This window comes from Ochotona curzoniae, unplaced genomic scaffold, assembly GCF_017591425.1.
Source record: "Ochotona curzoniae isolate NIBS_2020 unplaced genomic scaffold, NIBS_Ocur_1.0 contig_4612, whole genome shotgun sequence".
NCBI classification, from domain to species: domain Eukaryota; kingdom Metazoa; phylum Chordata; class Mammalia; order Lagomorpha; family Ochotonidae; genus Ochotona; species Ochotona curzoniae.
The window spans coordinates 14,253,591-14,276,221 of record NW_024466343.1 but is presented as its reverse complement, the minus strand read 5'-3'; the positions used below and the strand labels follow the sequence as shown (position 1 = coordinate 14,276,221).

At 43.6% G+C, this 22,631-nt stretch overlaps 1 protein-coding gene across 1 annotated transcript in view; it reads left to right on the top strand.

Annotated features, from left to right (window-relative positions):
- Positions 1-5,113: 5,113 nt before the first annotated feature.
- Positions 5,114-22,631, top strand: part of MCOLN2 (mucolipin TRP cation channel 2) — a 41,201-nt gene continuing 23,683 nt past the window's right edge. Inside the window, exons 1-4 of the mRNA XM_040987375.1 lie at positions 5,114-5,320; positions 16,708-16,867; positions 19,361-19,534; positions 21,991-22,144. Coding sequence (XP_040843309.1) covers positions 5,244-5,320; positions 16,708-16,867; positions 19,361-19,534; positions 21,991-22,144 — 565 coding nt within the window. The 5' untranslated portion in view covers positions 5,114-5,243. The remainder of the gene's footprint in view (positions 5,321-16,707; positions 16,868-19,360; positions 19,535-21,990; positions 22,145-22,631) is intronic.

Sequence of the window (22,631 nt, the reverse complement as noted above, 5' to 3'; positions counted from 1 at the left end):
CAGCAGGCAGAGCCTTGCACCAATAAGCGCACTAGCCACCCAAAGCCTAGGACTAGGTGACTGTCTGGCAGCAGTGACTTTGGTGCCCCAGCATTGGGTCCCGCTTGGCTGGGGCACCTCTGACAGCTGCCACACTGCAGGGAGCTACTTTTGCCCCAACCCCATTGCCAAACTGTTGTTTATATATTTAATATAGAGAGTAGCAAGCATAGATAGTGGTTGTAAGAAGGAACAGAAGATAGAAGCCTTGTGTCCTTGCAGCTTCTGTTCTCTCTGGCCCAGGGAATCAGGGACTCATTTTTTGTTGTTTACACCTCTATTATTAGTGCCGTTTCCCCATGCCTACAGTGATTGTCAAGCTTGCAGATATAAGATTCCCTCGGGGATCTTATTCATGGATGCCAAAGTAATGTCAGCAGAGATTGTTACTTATCATGTCACAAGAAGAGGTCAGGAAGCTGCATTTTCAGCTCACACACAAATGTGGCTGTGATGCAAGTGGTTGGTGGGAGCCTTGTGGCCCAGAGGTGTACCAGGAACAGGGTTTCTGCGGAATGAGTAAGAAACTGTCCATATGGCTTAGGCATCAGATTCGACTTACCAGTCATGAGAGAAACTGCAACTAAACAGCTTTATATATTAGGATTTGCGTTTGTTAAAGTCAGTTTTTAAACAGATTTTGAATTTACTGATGTCATGCCTTCTTTAAACCATTCAGATATAATTTTCTTCCTTAATAAAGCTTTAAAATATCTGACAATATTGGCTTTTGATCTTTCTCAGTTCATCATTTGCAAATTAAATTAGTACATAAAAATAGAAGCATATGGGTTTGAAGGAAAAAGCTAAAGTCCATTATTTGCACATATGACAAGCTACATAGTCTGATAAATTAATTCTCAAAAATTATTAGAGGATCTGGTAATATTAGTACATGCTTAAAAACTTAATAACAAAACTCTAAGCCTCTTCTTTACTATTAATTATTATATAGAAAATGACAAAATTCACACTAGAAATAATAACTACAAATTATCTGCTAAGCATTTAAACATAGAAATTATGAGACCTCATAAAAAAACTTAAAACTCCATTTAATAATGACAAAGATCAACAATTGTAGATATAAATATTTTTGAATGAGGACAACATAATAAAGATGCAACTCCTGTAATTATGTTGTAAATTCAATTTTGACAGCAGTAAAATTATACTTTATTTTTTAAAGTTAAAAATTAATTCTAAAATTTATATGAGGAAAAAGTCCATGAGCAAGAAAGGAAGGACAGAGTGGGCATTTGACTAAGATGCCCACATTCTATGTTCATGGCTCAGGTAACTGGGTTCCTGTTACCCATGTGGGAGACATAGGCTGTGTTTCCAGCTCCTACTTCCTACCCATCCCTAAAAAAAGAAAGGAAGAAAAGGAGAGATTCAGCCTATTCAATATTAAAACATAGTAAAAAAAAAAAAACATTGAAAAAATTAATGTGAAATTACTACGGTATTAACAAATGAACAAAAGGCCAGTGAATAGAACGTGGAAGTACAAGTACAGTCACATATTTGGGAAAATTTTATTTATTTATTTTACTTGAAAGTGGAAGTTCTGTGTCGCTGTCCCGCAGTGACGGACTTGGTGCACGGAGCCGATAATAACACGCGTGGACTCTGACTGATGGTCAAAAGCCAAAGTTTATTAGGGGCATCAGACTTTGTACTCTGAAAGTCCGTATGGGGTAGGGGAGGAAGTATCGAGCTCATAAACAAAACTATCAACTGTTTTCGCACTCTAGACTGGAATTCCTTTTGTCTTGTATATCGTGCTAGGTGTTCTCATTTACATGCTGTTTACTCGACCCGTGGGAACTATCTCCCAACAGGTATACAAAAGGTAGCCATTTGGTTGTTTTCATGCAAATACTGCCCAATGAACTGCAATCCTGTGCTGCTGGCCTTCCAGGCTCACAATGTCCTCCTACAGTTCTGGAGAGAGAGAGAGACAGAAAAAGAGAGATTGTTGCATGTGCTGGTTCAAACCCCAAATGGTCACAATGGCCAGAGCTGAGCTGATCTGAAGCCAGGAGCCAAGAGCTTCTTCTAAGTCTCCCACACAGGTGGAACCTTGGTCCATCCTGCACTGATTTTGCAGGCCATAGTAGAAAGGACATAAACCAGCACCTAGCATGAGTCACTATGTCATCCCTGGAACTTGTTACGAGATGAAGCTGTCACCATAGGGGAAAAAAAAAAAAAAGGAAAGAAAAAGCTTCCAACCACTACGCCATCGCATCGGGCCCCACTTTTATGAAACTCTTTATAAATGATGACAGATGTGGAACTGTTTAAGAAACTCCTGAAGATGGAGAAAGCTACCGAAAGGCAGTAGCTGTTTAGTCACCAATTAGTGCAGCAACGTGAAGAGAATAAAGATTGTGGAGACTTAAAATACCTAAATAGATATCTTGAACTTGCTACCTGCTGTGTGGATGACCTCATGGACGTACATTAAACCTGTCTGAACCCATTTCCTCATTTTCAAAGGAAGATGACAGTGTAGAGATTGCTCAGCATTCCTTGAGATGATGATCCAGGTAGGCCCACCTGAGCAGGGAATAGGTGCTCAGGGTTACTGCTGGGCCTTTCTGCACTGAGCCTTAGCATATAGTGGTGCTTTTCATAAATGCAATATTATTGCATTTTATTGGACTTTTTCCTTCCCATTTAAAATGGATATATTTGCTCCATGAACTGGCTCCTTCTCTGAATGTCCACAAACAGCAGTGCTGGACCAGGCCACAGCCAGGAGCCCAGCATTCAATCAGGGTTGGCCATGTAGGCAGCAGTATAACTGCACCTTCTAAGCTTGTAACTAACGATCCAGTTATACCTGTTGCCACCCATAGTCAGAGAATGCACCTTCCTTTTCCTCTTCACATTCTAATTAATAATGGCTAATCGCTTATCTTGTGATGAATAAGCATTTGTTTAATTCAACAGGCAAATAACACTTGCTTAACAATTTCAGAGACTATGAGAAGTGCTAAAACCACAGGACACGAGCAGCAATTGCAACCACCAAAGGGACCACTGCCCAACCAGTACCAAGCTGAGTCTGGAATGTGCTTGACCTAAAACTGAGCCTGTTATTTCCTCTATCCCCTCCCTCCAACACTTCCCTTGCTGGCTAAGGAAGACAGGGAAAGCCCGGTGAGACAGGAGCAGCCTTCCCTCAGCCCATCTCAGCCCACCTCACCCCAAGATCGCTGGTCTCTGAGGAAACCCACTTTCTACCAAGTCTCGTCTCTGGCCTTCCCACAGGGAGCAGCCCGTGTCGTCTCCCCTGTGTGAGCAGGGCTGCAAACCTTCCTCCTCCCAGGGTGCACGTTAGCAGGAAGCTGGAACTGCAAATCAGACTGAGACTCAAACCCAGGCACTTCAGTACCGGGTGGGGACATTATAAGTGGAGGTCTTGAACACTGAGCTGATTTGCTCTTGAACTATCCACTAGTAATTTATTGGATAAGTTTTTCTTTCTTTAGAAAATAGTTAAAATGAGACATTTACTGATGCAACCTCTGCCTTCCCCCAACATCACCCTAGTCTACATTCATCTTCTAAAGGAGTTGGTATTTACTAAAGTCCTACTATTTGGAAGTTAATAAGTTTTCCACTTCGTGGAGGGTTTGTTGTTGTTGTTATTTTTAAGAGACTTAAAAAGTTTTTTAAGGTAAAAGTTAATATCTTAGGGCCAGTGCTGTAGCGCGGGAGTCGGGAGTCCCTGCTGCCACATTTGGGATCCGGCTTGTCCCTCGTGTGCCTGTGAAAGCAGTGGAGGATGGCTTAAGTGCATGACCCCATGTACCCACGTGCTAGACCTCAAAGAAATGCCTGTTTCCTGGCTTCAGCCTGGTTCTGTTCAGGCTATCAGGGCATTTGGAGAGATAACCAATGGATCAAAAATTCTCTTTCTCTAACTTTGCTTTTCAGATATTAAGCCAGTCTGTCTCCTTCACTGGAATCCACAACCTCCCCACAAGACCAGCGCTGTAAGGCTTTCTCCCCCTTTCCACTATAAAGCTGTCAAACCGTTATTCCACCTGCCTTTGGGGGCTGTGGCCACACAGTCGTCCAAGCTCTCTGTACCCAGGGGTACCTCCGATAAAAGCGGGACTGAAATAGAGCTCCCCCCATCACAGCCCCTTGGAGGGAATTTTCAAGAGCAGTTGTGTAGCGTTTGTATACATCAGGGTGCCCAGCTGCTTCTACCTGGAGACACGCCCCGTTATTAATTAACCTGGAAGAGTAACCTTTGCCCCACAATGAGCCACAGACTCTTTATACACTTGTTGATCCAAGTAGCCTGGGACTTGGTTGCCCTTCTTCCCATCCCCACCCAAGTGAGGCACAGTGGTATGAATCCTCTGCAGGAGTCTCTAAGTGCCTGCCCCGCTCCAAACCCTTATCCCTCCCACCACTCCTCACCCTCCATTCCCGCCCGCCCCGCAGCCGCCTGCACCTTCCGATGAACCTCCGCGTTGACCCGACAGAGGCCGCCCGGCACCCTGCAGGTGTGCGCCCGGACTCCGTGCCCCCGAGCTGAGCCGGTCCTCAATACCCATACAGGGAGCCGGCTCCAATTTGGGGAGAAGCGAGATTCGGTTTTCCTTTCCTCAGGTGCTTCGTCACGCTTTCAACATTTCCGAAAACAGGAACGGGGACACAGAGAATGTGACCGTACACTTCAGGATAAAGATGCGAGGGGAAGCACGGACGTGTCCATCTAGCGTTGACGTCCTGTAGGGCAGACGGGGAAAAGCGGTCCCCACTTTCGACTGGTGGCGCAGTGATTGCTTCCCGGTCTCATTCCTCTACATGTGACCAGAATAAATGGGCGGACAGACAGACGGCTGCAGAAGCAAGGGGTGCATCGTGGTGCGGAGAAATCAGCGCTAGCGGGGAGGAGGGCCGGTGGGGCCTGGGCGGGCGGGCGCGGCCGCCGTCGGGGCGGGGCTCAGGGTGCGCGGGCTGCCGGGCAGCAAGTGCTCGGCAGGCGGGTTCCCTTTACAAGAGACACTTCTCGCCAGCGCTACCTCGCGGCAGACACCTCAGCCGAGCGGCAGCAGGCGCACCAAAGGGTTGGGCAGCAGGGCGAGCGCTGCAGCCGCACGCGATCCCGGAACGCAAGCAGGTGCAGCTGTCCCAAGTTTGGCGTCCTCCTCTTGACACTCGCTGTTGGAGCCATGCCTGGAGGCGTGGACACGGTGGACCTACCGGCGTGGAACCAAGCTTCGGGCCTGTCCCAGGGCCTCCGCCACAGGTCAGCACCGCCCGGGGGTCACGTCGGGGCTCTGCCACCCTTTCCATAGCACCGTTCGTTCCCCGGTTGCTTCCCCGAATTTTCCCGCGCTGGTACCTCAGCGCCATCTGCACAGTCCCACTCCCGACCCTGCCTCATTGCCTCTAACTCCCGAGGACACGGAGATGCCAGCTTGCTGACACGTGGAAAATGCCTCCTGGTACAAATCGAGAATCTCTCGGTTTGCCAGCTGCGACTGGGAGGAGGTGGTGACTGGGGCGGGGCGAGGCCGCCTGGCCACACTCCGCGTCCCGCCGGGGTGAGCACAGAGACGCCTTTGAACCACTGGAGCAGCATAGTTTGCACCGGGTGCTCGGCCTCTTGCCTGCAGCGGTCTGCGCGCACCGAAGGGTAGGAGGAGGAAGGGAGGCCCGGCCTGGATGGGGACTGTACCGGGAGAGGTTGGAATGGGTGTGCAGAGAGCCAATTTTCAGGTTCCCAATTCCTGAGGAGACGTCCTGATCATCCCTCTCCCTTGGCAAGAAACTCAGAGAGAAGATCAGGTGTTTGAAGATTAAAGTCGGGTGAAACATTGGAGCTACCGCTTTCAGCCTCTGAGAAATCCTCATTAAAGTTGCTTTACTGTCCTGGATTAGCGCTTTTCTGCCGCCTAGGGCGCTGGCTTCCGTTAACTGCTCGCACTCAGTTACTTGAGGTTGGGCCTGACCTTCCGGAACAAACAGGCCTTTTCTCAGGTGGGAGTGTGGTGAGCCCAGTTCCGAGGCCTGCGTGAAAGGCCCACAGTTTCGCCCAGGGCGTTGCCAAGGGGCCCGGCAGCCCTGTCAAAGCTCCATTCCTGCCAGTCTTGTGTGCCAGGGGGTGTGAGGTAAACCTCCTTGGCGCCCCTCTTCCTTGCTCTCTCAACACAAATACAGTGCAGGGTTGTTAGACGGTCTACAAATAGTGTTGAAACTTTCCTAAGTGGTGCTCCGCGTGTTATAAACAGACTTAGTGTTGGCAAGGGAGGCCTGAATTCATTTCCCAACATGAGTGATGTAGATTCAGATATATGAAAGTATTTCAGACAAGTTCATGGGAGATGTAACGAAAAGCTAAGTTGACTTTGTTGCACAACACTGAAATCCATGCATGGTTTTTCTGTAATACTCATCTCTTGTGACTCTTTTGAAGACTTCTTGTATTTTGATCTTTTGTTGTTGTTGGACTTTGAATGACGAATTTTAAAAACATAACTTTACTCTAACTTTTTGGACATCTGGATAACTGGACATCAGACGGAAGTGACTAAAGTCCTATACCTTATCAATGGTTCTCATGTTGAGGTGTTGATCTTTAATTGGCCAGGTGGTGAGCAGTTAAACATTCCTTCTACCTATCTTTGCTCTGAATGCACTGTCTTTAAGGTAGGCACAAATGGACTCTGGGTTTATTTACCTCCTGCTGGCTGGGCTGGCAAATGGGCTTTGTCTTATGGTGGGTGTGGTGTGTAATCTCAATTTTTATTTGACTCCAGTATTTTTCATAATACATTTCCTTCAGGACACAAATGTGTCTTTTTTTTTTTTTCCTTTAACCATATCCAGTGTCTCAGAAGCAGCTCCCATTATTAGGATAAAGGGCACACACTTCAGTGTGCAAAGTGAACAGCCTTTGAAGGTGTTCCCCTCTGAAATAGATATGTGTCGAGTTGTTTGGTACTGGGGAAAACAAGATTGTGTCAGTTGTAAATAGAAGATGGAAGAGCAGACTAGTAAGAGAGAAGCAGGAGAGCTTTTCCATGGCTGTCGGGACACAAATGTTTATGCAGAAGGGACCAACCATGAGAAGTCATCCTCACAGTTGGGATGGGACTCACACTGAGGACCTTCTCAGCACCTCTGTGACATGTTAACCAAAAAGCACAAGTTTTGGGGAGCACAACTAATGAGTCAGAGGTCTCTAGGGATTTTACTTCATCTTCCCCTTCACACCTGTGGAAGAGTAAACTCCCATTGCATGAGCGTTTAAGTCTCTAATAGCCCTCTCTCAACAGGTGCTGTGGTCTGAGCCCTGCAGAAACAGGCACATTTTTCATGCTTTGTTGGGCCATTCCCATTTAGAGGCCATTGTGATCATGGACCAAAACGTTGATAATAATAACTTGATGGTGATAAAAGATACAGGGTTTGAGATAGTTACACTCTTCTCTATAGAGGAAGTGTTAATTGTTAAAAACAAAACAAAACAAAACAAACAAACCCACACAACACCACATGAAGTGTTAGCTGCAAAATATCCTCAAGAAGCAACTAAAAAGGGTTAGGAGCAGTTTGAACAGAGAATACAGAACTGAAAGTCAGGAAAGAACTCATCCACGACTTGTCCTCTTTGGCCATCCCTTCTCTGTCAGTGAAGTGGAACAGAGACCAAGACAACTTGTGAAACTTGGTGAAGCACCAGGTGGCTTCTTGTGGTTCCAGTTTGTAAAGTAAAAATAGTGGTCACAGAAAACTCTTCTGGCTGTGTGAGTGGAAGGTGTGCCGGTGCTTGTGCTGGGCTGTTCCTGCAGCTGAGGCATACAGGTCCAGTTCCACATGTTGGCTCACAATGACTGGCTTTCTGTGAGCTCTGGCACCCTGGGTCAAGGGCTGCTGTACAGGAAAGTCATTCTGCTTCTGTATTTCTTTCTTTTGTTTAAAAAACCCTGCAGTATTCTGTTTGGTATTACATGTTTAAGGGCAAGTTTTGGGTTTGTTTATTTGGCAGCCCTTGGGGTTTGTTCTTCCCTACTTTTCTCAGCTTTCTTCCAAAGGAGCTTGTGCCTTTACTCCTTTTCCCTGGTGTGAGAGAACTCTTGTTCACCCTCCTTTCCCCTCCATCAGGTGAGGTGCTTCCTGCCTTTTTCTTTAATGGCTACATTTGAGTGCATCCAAAGAGGTTCAACCAAACAGTTGACTGGTGATGACTCCCGAAGTCAAAGCTCCTGGCAAGCTGTCCTAGATGGAGTTCAAGAAGACCACCATTTAGGTGGTTGGCTTAAACCAATCATACCACCTATACCAACTGCATCTTGGGCAATATGGCCCCAAGGTGGGCTGGTTGGAAATGAAGATGAACACTGAGGGAAGAAAGATGATTTCTGTATAAATCCTTTAACTCTTACTTAGGAACAGTCATCACCTCCTGACTTGCTGAGTAGCAGTTCCGCTTTCACTTGTTGCCCCTCCCTCCCAGCACGCACCCCTGCCCCGCCCAAGAGCTGATGGAAAGGAGCTGGTGGTATGTTCAGGACAAGCACTTTAAAAATGGGAGGCTCCACTTCTGCTTTCCTGGTGGTCTGAGGCAGCAAAACAGTGATTGGAGGTGATTTTATAGGAACTTGCTAGCTAGCCTGTTTTTAGGGAAATTCCTGAAAACTTGGCTTCCTCATCTCATGGGTGGCTCCAATGGAAAGTGAAAAGCCCCTTTGGCCTTCCATCAAAATGCCTGGGATTGAAATTACCAGGTCGTTAGTGGTCCAAGGGTGGTATTGAGGGGTAACCCAAATTTCCCTTTTTTGGCCTATTATTATTTTCCCCACTCAGTTTGTTTTGATGGGCACTCATTCTTTTGATGGGCACTCAACCACACATTCTTTTTGTCTTTTGCTCTTATGACCCTAGCAAGTCATGAGGAAATTAGTTCATTATAGGAATTGGAGTGAAAAAACAGCAAAAAGCAAGCAAACACAAAAAAAGCAAGATATCAGTTACCAGCACAGATTCAAAGCTTTCTGTCTGCTGGATTGCTGCGATGATCCTGCCAGGGCCAACCTGGCCATTGCTGTGGAAACACTGATTTTTAGTTTCTGCACATCTCTTCTCACTTTCTATCTCAGTACCCACCAAAAACTAAAGACAGTGAAATAACTAATTACTACTTTCTTCTTGAAATACTTAATTTAAGTAATAATGATAATTCAAGATGCATACATATAAATCACAAAAAATAAAGGAAACATTAAAATAAGAAAATTAATATCAGAAATTATCAAGATGTGTATATATATATGTACATATATATGTTTTTGCTATCTGCTGGCTTGTGTACTTCTAGACCAAGAATGTCTGAGTATAAATAGAAATTGTTGCAGTTTTTAAAAAATGGGATTTCACTTTGTTATTTAGAAAAAACTTGATGTGGGATAGGCACTTGGCTGGTGGTTAAGAGGCCTGCACTCTGCCTGGGGTATCTCTGCTGGATTCCCTTCTGTGGTTCCTTATCTGGCTTCCTGTTAATGCAGACCCTGGGAGGCAGAGGTGGTAGTCCAAGGAGAGATTCCTGCACTTTGCAAGTGTACAACCCAGGTTGAGTTCCCGGCTCTAGGCTTTGGCCTGGCTTTCAACAATTTGGAGAGTGAACCAGAGATGGAAGCTCTGTCCATGTGTCACTTTTTTTAAAAAAGAGAGTTTTGTTTTTTTTTTTTTTCAAAGTCAGATACACAGAGAGGAGGAGAGACAGAAAGGAAGATCCTCCACCCAATGGTTTACTCCCCAGGCGACCTCAGTGGCCGTCTGAATGCTGCACTGACCCAAAGCCAGGAGCCAGGAACCTCCTTCAGTTTTCCCACATGGGTGCAGGGTCTCAAGGCCTTGGGCCATCTCAACTGCTTTCCCTGGCCACAAGCAGGGAGCTAGATGGGAAGCAGGGCTGCCGGGATTAGAACTGGTGTCTACGTGGGTTCCTGGTGTGTTCAAGGTGAGGACTTTAGCTTCTAGGTTACTGCGCTGGGCCCTGTGTGTCACTTTTTTCCTCTGTGTCTCTGCCTGTTGGAAAAAAATCAACAGTATGTCATAGACACGTTCAACTAACACCCAGTTACAGGGTCGCCATGAGCATTTTCATCGCTCTCTTAGATCTGACCAGCAGAATCCTGATTATGAAATCACAAATCTGCAGATCCTGCCCAAAGGTCCTCTACAGGTGTTATTTTTTTTGTCACTAGAGTCTCTCCTGTGTTCTTGACAATAAAAACGACAGTAGGGTTCTACCAGTCTGATTACTAGTGGATGTTTGTTGCTATGAAATTTTTATTGCCTTATTCAGATGCTTTGCCTGTTATTTCACATTGAGCTGTCTTTTTAAAAAAATTCTGATTTTAGAGTTCTCTATAGGTAAGAGATTGTAAACTTTAACCTGTTTGGATACATTGCAGATTTTTTTCCTCCCAGTTTATCTTTTTAACTTTTTGAAATCTTAAATTTTTGCAAAAAAATCTGCTCATTATTTTCATGACTTCTCAATTTTGCATACTTAGAAAAGCTTGCTAAGCTATAAAAAATTCTGTTATATCAATTTTACTTTTTGAATATGAAGAATTTTTTCTCTCACACAGTAAGCAAATTGTCATGACAATGATTCATTGAATAATTAATTATCTGGAAAACTGTAACAATAGTGAATGAAATAAACAACAAACCCCAGGGAGGGGGAGCCTGCAGCGGGACCCTGGCCAACACACCAATGTTAGCTTTTTCCACAAGCCCAAGACATCAGACACAGCAAGTGAGTCACAGAGGTCTTTATTTCAGCAAGGGAAGTAGCCTGGGGCAGGGAGAAAGTGAGAGCAGAGAGAACAAAGGCAAAAGGCATCTTTCAAGGCCTTGGGGTAGGGGATTAGGGAGTGTGGGCTCAGGGATTGGCAGATAAGGCTGTAGGTGGACACTAGGGATAAATGCCTCAGGGGATTGGTGGAGCTCGCAATTGAAATCTGAAGGTCACTAAGCTTGATTAGGCAAATGGGCCTTAAGGGAGTTTGAGGTCTAGGAAGTTTACAAGGGGGTTGGGGGCAGGAACCAGGTGTTTAAGAGGACCGAGACCTAGGGGATTGAAGGCTACTGCTACTACTGTGTGTGCTTGCTAGCATGGGGTCAGGTTCTATCACCCACATCAGTCTACACACACACTGGTCATTGGAATTGCTGGGTCAGTTCTGTGTCCTGCCCTGGCTCTTACATAAGTCAGCCGATGCTGTGGCCCAGCCTAACGCTGCCCACCACTCACTTGGTTCTCATATACACCAGTGGGAGCTGCAGCCTAGTCAGTTCGACTACTAAAACCCTCACCAGGCCGGCCCCAGCCCTGGTTCTTGTGCTGAAGGCTACTAGGTAAGCAGGCATTCAAGGTAGCACTGAGTCCAGGATGATGGGGTCCGTCCTCAGTGTTCCTCCTTACAGACTTTAGCTAAGGAAAACATTTATATTAAAAAAAATTTTTTTGTTTGGAAGGCAGACTTACAGAAGGAGACAGAGAGAGGTCTTCCATCTGTTAGTTCATTTCCTAAATGATAGCAACAGTCAGAGCTGGGTTGGTCTGAATCTGAGAGCCAAACAGCCTCCTTCAGGTCTCCTAAGGGGGTATATGGTCCCAAGGACTTGAGCCATCCTCCTCTACTTTCACAGGCCATAAGCAGGGAACTGGACTGGAAGTCAAGCAGCTGGGATACCAGTTGGCACCCATATAGGATGCTAGCATGGCAAACAGAAGCTTAGTCTACTATACCACCAAGCTGGCCCCACCAAGCTTTTAAACAAGCATTTCATTATCTTGTTCATATCAATATTTTAGACTTTCTGCTGTTATTGTACATTTACTATTATTATTATTTTATCTTAAGGGATACTCGCAGAGGAAGGGTGTCAGGGTTGTTGTCTTGTTAATTTATTTCTTTACTGCAGGAAACATTACTGCTACTTGCTGGAATACACACTGATAAGCAGGCCTGGACCTTCTTGAAGTCCTCCAGTAAGGGAGACCAATAGAGATTGTGATCTTGATTATGAAGGGAGTAAGGGAAGACAGGCTGCAGGGTGGAGGAGGCCACAGTTGATGCGACAGCCAAGCAGTCCTCAGATGTGGTGACATGTGACTTAAACTGTGGCAGGGTGATTGACACTGCAAGTGTGAATTCCCAGAATGTGATGTTGCAGGGCCAGGGCTGAAGTGTGATGTAGTGAGGAAGGGGAAGTGAGGCTGTGGGGTAAATGGGCATGAGTCCCCAGGCTGTGGTGGTCAGGATCTGCAGGAGGACTAGCTGCTTAACTTATTATGCCATAACGCCAGCCCCAATCTTGTAACCATGTGCTAGATGGATGCAAGTGGGAGCCCTAAGCCTCTGTCTCACACCCGCACAATCCCTGTGTGCACACACCTGACTCTGGAGAACACTGCAGTAGGAAACTCCAGCAGGTTCCTTGTCAGGTGCAGTGAGTAGCCTACAAGTCACAAACGGATGCAACCTGGATTGATTTGTCTTCTTCTGACATCACAAAAACTGGTGTGTGCATTTTTCTGGGGCAAAGTCAAAAGCCTTCATCTTGTCCTCATAGGGGTTTATGACTCCAATAAAGTTAATAATCACCGGTAACTTGTCTTGTCAAAATGTCAGACTTCTGTAGATTATTTTAGTTATGGCTTTGATAAAACTAAAATTGCTGAAGGATATCTGGTGGCCTTAAACTTCGCTGACGCCACCCCTTCCTAATTATCTGGGGAAGGAATGGGTTTTCTCAGTGACTAGTTGATGTGAGTGCCCCATTGGTAGCTTAACATGCTGTACCACAATACCAGCCCCTAATTATTGTTTCTTTTATTCTTAATGGCTTTTCAGCAAGAAACATTTTTTAAGCTTCTTAAAAACTGGGTTGCATTAGGCATTTCTGTCTTTCCAGGGTGTTCAATGCATCTCAACTATAGCTTGCCCATATGACTGTACTTTTATCTGCTCACAACAACCCCATCCCCAGGACTGAGTCCTGGAAGCACAGGGTGTCTCCTGCAGAGCATGGTTCACAGAGTACCTTGTGTTTTGTGTAACTGTTTTTGAGAAAACAGTCTCTTCTTTGACTGAAGCATCTCTCACATGGGCCAGGGATATGGATGTGGCCAGGAGGGAGTCGACAGCTGTGCACTCAGGTTTCTGAGACTCAAATATGCAGCTTCCATGTATTCTTTTCTTCTTATTAAACACAAGGCATATTGTGGATAACAAGAATGAATCCCTTGGTAGCACTGATCCACTAGAGTCATACTGTGGCTAACTATGAAATCTGTGTTGCTCACACGTGTCCACCAGGGCTTCTAACAAGTGTGTTCTCGGGGGTCTGAGGGCTCCTGGTTGAAGATGCTGCTCTCATCTCAACCATTTGAGATGTCACCTTCTTCGTGGAAGAGCCTCTGTGCCCCAGTCATATGCTCCAGTAGCACTTCCCCAGCTGGACGTTCTGACTGTGAGGGGCTTTCCAACTGACTCTTTGAATTCCTTTTCCCAGTCAGAACTGCACACGCATGCTGTTTTACGGTTATGCATTCACTGGAATACTTGCTTTTTATCCTTTCATAAGTTTGTCTCTCCTGCTGGATACTTAGCGTGAATTTCCCTGTAATTCAGGGAACTCACTCTGGCTTGTGTCCCAAAGTTCATTGTGCTTACTCAGCTGAATAAATGCCCATCAAGGTGATGAAGCTGAATCAAGAGATGACCATCATGGGCACAGGGCAAACACATTTCAAACTTTTCATTCTTTAGAAATGAGCCTCTTTGTGACCATAATTTTTTTAATTTAAAAAATATTTTCATCTCAAAGGTTTTCGTGCAGATATTTTCCCCTATGCTGTTTGTCTTTTATGCAGTAAACTTGTGCATTCTTGTAGCAGACTCTCAGTCATTCAGATTGGTCTTGAGTTTGGTCTTCCTGAACCACTGCTGGTCATTGTGTTTTCTAGTTGCTTGTGAGAGTACCCAAGCCCTCACATGAATGTCTGGAGAAGTCCAGGTGTGTTTTCTGGCATATAAAGAGCAGTTCCAGGCTGAGAGCCTCAGAACCAAACAAACTCACACTTCACAGCTCCCTGGTTTATCTACCTTCTATGACCTTTATTTCTGCTGGATGGATCTACTTTTAAAATTTTCTTTCTTTCCTCATTGATTGGGAACTGCTGCAGTCATCTTTGTAGTCCTGTTTGGGAACAGGCGGTTTCAATGGTGCTCTATTTCCTGAGACAGCAGCCCTGGGTGCACCTGTCTACACTCATTACATTTTGGATAGCTTAAAGATTTTTATCCTGGCTTGCTGTTTCCCCTTTCCTGAGGCCACAGAATCATGGGTGGAATACATGGAATGTGTTCTGATTTCTCTAGGTATCTGCCAAGATGGGCATGGAGTTCCCTTTTTAAAATAATATTGTTTGAAAATGAGAGGATGAGGGAAAGGCAGTGGGAGAGGGAGAGGAAGCAGAGATCCACAGTTCACTTCCCAAATGTCCTTAGTGACTGGAACTGGGCCCTAGTGAAGCCAGGAGCCAAGGACTCAACAGGGTCTCTCATGTAGATTACAGGGTTCCAAGTGCTTGAGTTATCACCTGCTGCCTTCCAGAATATCCATCAGCAGGGAGCTGGAACAGGAGCACAGCTGGGCCTTCAGCAGAGCTTGGGGCATCCCAAGCTGTTCCAAAAGCTCATGCTTCCTTGCCTTCTTTAACTCTTCGTTTTGTTTATTCATTTTTTAAGGTGACCACCCCCATCAAGAGTGCATTTTATTCAGTATTTTTCTTTTCTTTTTTTTTTCTTCTTTTGCTAATCCTTTTTTTCCCCTTCCTTCCCTTCTTCTTTATTCTACGTCCTTCACTTCTTTTGCTCTGTCCATTCCAGTAGGAAAGTTCTGAATAACTTAGCCTACTAATTCTAGAAATAGGAGTCAGAAAGTCCATTCAGAAATAAAAAATTAATAACTGATTATAGGCCTTAATGGTCACTCCTTTTTGTGCTTCTATGAAACTTGTTAGTAGGGCCCGGCGCGGTGGTGCAGTGGTTAAGGTCCTCGCCTTGCACGCCTGGGATCCCATATGGGCGCCGGTTCTAATCCTGGCAGCTCTGCTTCCCTTCCAGCTCCCTGCCTGTGGCCTGGGAAAGCAGTCGAGAACGGCCCAAAGCTTTGGGACCCTGCACCCGCGTGGGAGACCCAGAAGAGGCTCCTGGCTTCGGATCGGCATAGCATCGGCCGTTGCGCTCACTTGGGGAGTGAATCATGGGACGGAAGATCTTCCTCTCTGTCTCTCCTCTCTGTATATCCGCCTTTCCAATAAAAATAAAATAAATCTTTAAAAAAGAAAAAGAAACTTGTTAGTCAAGGCTTATGACTTAGCTCATAAATTAGTGCAAAAATTAGTCCTTCAGGTATTTCTGATAATAAGGTTTCCAAGAATGAATCTCAGTTATAAAAACTTCCCATGAAAATAATACCTCAAATAATGGATCTCACATACTGGACTTTTTTCACTAAACTTGCCCTCAAGACACCTTTTTTGGTAATAGAAATCTAATACAAACTGACTTGTGCCCCAAATGGTGTTTGTTCACTCAGTGAAAGTCTTTGATATGAATGGGCTTAGGTACAGTTGGATCTGGGAACTCAAATTTTGTCAATAGTTTGGATGTTTGTCTCCTGTCTGATCTTCTATCTTAGCTCTAGTCTTTAATAAGGAGTGGAACTGGGACTTGAACCTAGGCACTCTGATTTGGGACACATGCACGCCAAGCCACATGTTAATTGCTGTGCCAAATGCTACCCCTTGATTTTGTAGAATGAACTAGAAGAACCAAATACTTTTTGTAGCCCTTGAAGAATTTTTCCCTTTTCCCACTTGGGTCCTGCTTAGTACAAAGATAGCATTCTTGCCATCAGTCTTAGGCTCACGTCTCATTTACTTTCTTTGGCCTCAAGAAAGTCATGTGCCTTTTCCTAAGGCTAGGGTCCCTAAAATAGTGAACTCAAAGTTGTAAGGTGACAAATATCTGAGTAGGCTTAAACTTTTCAGAGCTGTTTCTATTAAGAAATCTCATAATCCTTAGTTTTTAAAATCCCAAACTAGATGTAATTTTTTTCCCTCAGAACAGAGTTAGCTACAAGACAGATTCTCTAACTTCCATTACAATTTACTCCTATTAGTATGTTATAAATTCCTATAATTTTGTGTCTTGAGTTCCGTGGAAATGTTCCATCTAGTGCTTGTTCATATGACATCGACAAACATGCTCATGCTCTCGCACACATCCATACACTTTCTTGTAATACTTCCAATGATACCTGGATGCTATATATTAAGATATGGGTATTGATAACTCTTGCAAATAGAATACTATTTTTCATAATTCTCGAGAATGGTCACATTGAACAAGATAGCGGCTAAGTGGAAATGCCACTTAGCTCATTGATAAGAGTCCAAGATAAATTTCAGGTTTCTAAACAGAAAGAAATTTCCTGGCTGAAGAGAGAGAGCTTATCTGGAGAAGTGAAGAATGTAAATGGGAAGCATTATACAGGAACATTTTGTGCAACAGGCTCAATTTAAAAATTGATCTTCTCTGGCAGAAATGCGATGGCACATCTTGATTCTGAGGTGAAAGAAGACTGTCTGAGGGAAGACTTGAAGTTCTATTTCATGAGCCCTTGTGAAAAATACCGAGCCAGGCACCAGATTCCATGGAAACTGGGCTTGCAGATTTTGAAGATAGTCATGGTCACCACGCAGGTAAATTGTGTTGTCATCTATGCTCAGTTCTTTTCGTACTCTGAGATAAAATTGTTTACAGAATTGTAATATCGTTGGTAGATAGAAGCTTGCTTTATCTATTTTCTTTTTCCTATTCTTACAGAATTTTTAATTTATTTAGTGATACAGTTTCATACGTTTAGGGATTTCTCCTCCCACCTCTCCCTATTTTCCCACCCTTCACTGAACTTCCCTATATTATTACAATAGTACAGTGCTTCAATAACAATTTGGTAACATTATTAGGTAATGTTGTTTTAGTAAGACATGCTAGCTCTTCCCTTCATAGGTGCTGTGAATGCTGAATAAACGTTTATCTCTGTTAATAGTTTTCTACAGGGGCACTTCAGAAGCTCATAAACTTTCAAGGATAAAATTGTTTTGTTGAAAAAAAGAGTGCAGTTTTTTTTTTTCCTATTTTTGTTTTTTTGCAGAATACACCGAAAGTGAATATTATAAAAACTATCCCTAGTTTTTCAATTCAAAAAAATCTTTTTCAAATAAAAAATTTAATTAAAAAAATTGATACCAGAATAAACTGCTTTTAATTTCATTTTTCTACGAAGTTTCTGAAGTATCCTTATATATCTTAGTGAGACACCTGAGCCACCCCACTTGGCACAGAGTAGCCATTTAACAAATTTTGGTTGTAGATCTTAGTTCATTTGTATACCAGGTTTTTATTCACATAAGTATTCATATTTTCAATAAAACCTCAAAAATAATTCTACGTGTTGATGACCTGGTTTGCTTTTTTAGCTTCCTATGAGCACGTGATCTTTCCTGGGTTCTCATAGGCATCATAGAAAGACTCATACGCTTGGAACACATTTTAACCTTTGTTACTTGACCTATCAGTACAAATTGAATGATAGGACTTCTTATCTGATGTTTTTCTCAGAATTGCTGGGTTTTAGCAGTTGCTAAATTCTTTGACTTGATATTTGAGGAATGTGATATTGGTGAGACTAAAGTGCTAAAAGGATCTATACCCATTCTCAAATAATATTTGTCCTTCATAATTTGGAAGGACAAATACATTTTCTAAATGTCCCAAATACATTTTTTTAAAAAAATTTTCAGTAGAAGGAATCGGGTTTTGTATCATAATAAAAATTACTTTGAAGTTAGACTTGGTTTCCATTAGGTAACTTAGTGCAACTTAGAGTAACTTCATCAAGTTAGGTGACTTAGAACAATTCAATGAGCCTACATCTCAGCTTTTGCTTCCATGAAGTGAGGCTAAAGGAGTGGTAAATGAGATAATCCATACAAAGCAGTTGCTACAGTGTCTGCTATATACTAATTGTTAGGAAGTGGTAGCCATTTTAAATTGTTCAGATTTTTAAAAAAGAAGCCAGACACAGTGTAAAAGTTGAAGAATATACACTGCTAAGAAATACAAACTTGTTTGCTATATGCAAATAATATAGTTTTATCTGAATTTTGGAACGTCTTAGATTTCAATTTTTTGGTTTGGGAATGCTTAACCTGTATAAGATAGAAAAAATTGAAACTGATACAGATTCTTTCTTAGTTAAAAACCTAGAGGGTCATTAATCTTTGTAAATGTAATTTTTCTCCTTTTCCGCCTGCTACTCCTCATTCTTCTTTAAAGAAAGACAGATCTATTTACTTGAGAGGCAGAATTACAGAGGAAGAGGGGGAAATGGAGACACAGGGCACTGGGGTGGAGGGGCGCAAAGTTGAGGACTGAGTGAACACTTCCCATGCCTCCACCTGCTGTTTTACTCCCCAGATGGTTATAAAGACTGGGGCTGAAAGACAGAATGCTGAGGAAGGAGGTATGAAATTTATTGTCTTCATGGAATTATCATAAGAATGGAAAGTGAGTATTCCAAAACCCAATGATAGTTTAAAGTTTATTTGTCCTTTCTTAGGTGAGTGTGGATTGAGAGATGCAGGCATTTTCAGGAAATGAATGGCCCAGAGTATGTCCCAGTGACCTGCAATGTCCTATGACAGAGGTTGTCTGAGCTTAATCAACCCTATCACTCTCCTCATCCCTTGAATTAACCTTCTTTGTTTCATGAGATTATGGGGAGGGATTAGTTAGGATTCCTTTTGGAGAATTTCTCCTTGAACCAAGAAAGCATCAGTCCCTCCACATGCTTGAGGATCGATGCAGCCACTGGGGCAGGTCAGAGAGGCCTTGGTTCCCAGGTAGCTTCTCAGTTCCAAGTATCCAGTGTGTCACAGTATGAGAAAGGCCAAAGTCCTTAGTAGTTTGGGATTCTTAATCTCCATGCAGTTTCATGCTACTTTGAATTGCCAGTGTAATTTCATGAGGTTGCTCTAAGAACTTGTATTTGACATGTTTTTTTGCATTTGTTTAAACCAAAACACTGAGGTTTGTGATGTTTAGAGGTGAAAGTTGATGATAAGAATAAGGCATTTGCCTCCTTTGGAAGTAAAAAACTTCATAAGTTCCTGTATGACTTTATTTTCTAGCTTGTTCGTTTTGGTTTGGGGAACCAGCTGGTCGTTGCTTTCAAAGAAGACAACACCATCGCTTTTAAGCATTTGTTTTTGAAAGGCTATTCTGGTGTCGATGAAGATGACTACAGTTGCAGTGTATATACTCAGGAGGACACCTATGAAAGCATCTTTTTCGCTATTGATCAGGCAAGTGTCTTGCTGGATACAACCTATACTTATGAATGTATGAATATTTTACCTTCTTGTTTTAAAAAACAAATATATACATGAGGTGGGAATTTGATGTCACATGGGACATTAAGATGTCCCATGGGACTGGAGTACTGAAGTTCAAGTCCCAGTTCCACTCCCAGTTCCAACTTGTTTCTGATGCTCACCCTGGGACATCAGGATGATGATTCAAGTAGTTCGGAGAGATCAGACTGTGTTCCTGGCTCTTGGATTTGGCCTAGCCCAGATTCAACTGTGAAGGCATTTAAGGAGTAAACCCAATGGGTGGGTTTACCCCTCTGTCTTTCTGGCCATAAAAAAAAAAGAACTAATAAATAAAATTTTGGGGCCTAGCACAATGGCTCAATGACTCAATGACTAAATCCTCACCTTGCAAGCTCCTGGATCCCGTGTGGCCCTGGCTCTTTACTTGGCTGCTCCATTTCTTGTCCAATTCCCTGTTTGTGGCCTGGGAAAGCAGTAGAAGATGGCCCAAAGCCTTAGGACCCTGTATTCTTGTGGGAGACCAGGAAGAAATTCCTGGTTTCTGACTTCAGATTGGCTAAGCTCTGGTCACTGCAGCCACTTGGGAGTGAATAGTGGATGGAAGATCTTTTGCTCGGTCTCTCCTCTGTAAATTTGCCTTTCTAATAAAAATAAACAAATCTTTAAAAAGATAATTTTAAATAGTAAAAAAGAAAAAAAAAGAAAAATATATACATATTAGCACCCTCATCATGTGTTGATGAGCAAAGCTGAGCTTTTGGTTACAACAAAGGAGGTGCTATTTTGAATGGTCTCATAGTTTCTTGGGAGAGGGGTGACTTTGGTCAGTGTGTGCCACAGTAGGGTAAATGCCTGCCTGCAATACCTGCAGTGCATATGAGCACTCGTTCTAGTTCTATCTGTTCCATTTTTAAAATTTTTATTTTCATCACAAAGTCAGATACACAGAGAGGAGGAGAGACAGAGAGAAATATCCTCTGTCCAATGAGTCACTCCCCAAGCAACCGCAACGGTCGGTGTTGCGCCAATCTGAAGCCAGGAGCCCAGATTTTCTTCTGGGTCTCCCACATGGGTGCAGGGTCCCAAGGCTTTGGGCTATCCTTGACTGCTTTCCCAGGCCACAAGCAGGGCGCTGGATGGGAAGTGCAGATGTTGGGATTAGAACCGGCGCACATACGGGATCCCGGCACGTTCAAGACAAGGACTTTAGTCACTAGGCCACAGCGCTGGGCCTCTCTGTTCCACTTCTAATCCAGTTTCGTGCTAATGCTAGAAAGGAAGTGCAAGATGGCCCACATCCTTGCACCCCAGTCACCTACATGGGAGACCAGGGTGGGGTTCCAGGCTCTTGGCTTTGATCTGACAACTGTATCTATTGCAGCCATTCAGAGAATTAACTATCATATGAAAGATTTCTGCAGATCTCTCTGATTCTTGTTCTCTTTATCTACATATAATTCTACCTTCTAGATAAATAAATAAACAAGAGTAAGGATTATGATATAGTAGTTTTGGGTTGTGGCAGTCACAGCAAGATGAGAGTTTATAGAGGTTGGGGGTGGGCAGTCCCACAGAGTCTTGGAGTTATTAGTGGGTTCAACCTTGACATTGGTAGCTATTTAAATATATTTTTCCCAGATACTCCTGAAATCAGCAACACCATTGTTTGTACCTTTTGTGTTCCTGGACAGAAGTTTCTGAAATAGTCAAATCATTATGAGTGAAGACAGGATCTAATAATGCCTTGTTAGTGCAGCTAGTCAAATAGTAAGATTATATGACTAATAACTGGGGATGTGGATGCTTTGTTTTGGTCAATGATATGTCCCAACAGGATCTCTGGAGATGGGCAACACCCAGGCATGGCCAAGGATGCTTGCAGTCTGTGTGTGTGTGTGTGTGTTTATTCATTTCCTTCTATGTTATGTTGCTTTGAATTGACAGTAATTGTATATATTACATTTCTGTGGGACACAGTGTGATGTCTTGATGAATGTTGGCGATTTTCATTGACTTGGTACGGGGGAGGTGGTGATAGCTGAGTTCAGACCTGGAGATGAGAATAAACAGGTGTACATGAGGAAAAAGGGAAGATCAGAGGCAGGAAGATGGTGCCTGGCCACTCCAGGAGCAGGCTGAGGCATTGGGGGTGGAGCCAAGGTGTTTGTCAGATAAGGCAGGACTCTGGCCTAGCTCTGAGAGGATGGCAGAGTCAACCTCTGTGTTGACTCTTCAAGGCTTGAGCTCTGTGAGCCAGATCTTTCTAGAAGATTACTCCATAGTGTTTTAAAATAAAAAGGTCTACTGAGGGGCACGAGTAAACAGCAGAGTGGCTGAAGTATGTACTGTGTGATGTGACTTCTGCTCCAGTTCTGCAGGCTCATGTCTGGTTTTAGCTAACAGTCACTAACCTGTATTTTTAACAGTACCACCATCTAAAGAACATCTCCCTGACCACCCTTGATTATGGGGAAAATGAAGACCATAGGATTGGCCTGAAGGTCTGTAAGCAGCATTACAAGAAGGGGATGGTGCCTTCTGCTAATGACACACTGAACCTTGACAGTGACATTGAGACAGGTAACACAATGACAATAATTTCATCACATGCCTTTTCTGTTTTCTGTGCTAAGACCCGAAGGGCCCTCACGTGCAGCCAACCACACAGCCACTCAGTCTGTCACCTTACCATGTGCCTGTTGAGATGTAGGAAGCTCCCCCATACATGGTTCTCTGGAGCAGCTCAGTATTACTGTATTCACCTAAGGGAACAGGTGTGCTGTTTTTGTTTAAACTTTAGCCCTCATGAGGGGTCATTAGGCATTTTGAAAAAATAGGCCTGTATGTATTAAATGAAGAAATGTGTGTAAAAAATGCATTGTGTGTGTACGTGTGTGTGTGTATTCCCAGGACATACAAATGCTCTCAAAGGCAAATTGTGCTTAAGTAGTTACTTTTTGCTAGGAGATCTTTTGGTAGAACACGAATCATCTTGTGCTATTCTTGCAAGGATTCAAGAGCATGCCACGTGTAAACACAAAGGGCTTAATTTAGGATTTGAGGGGGA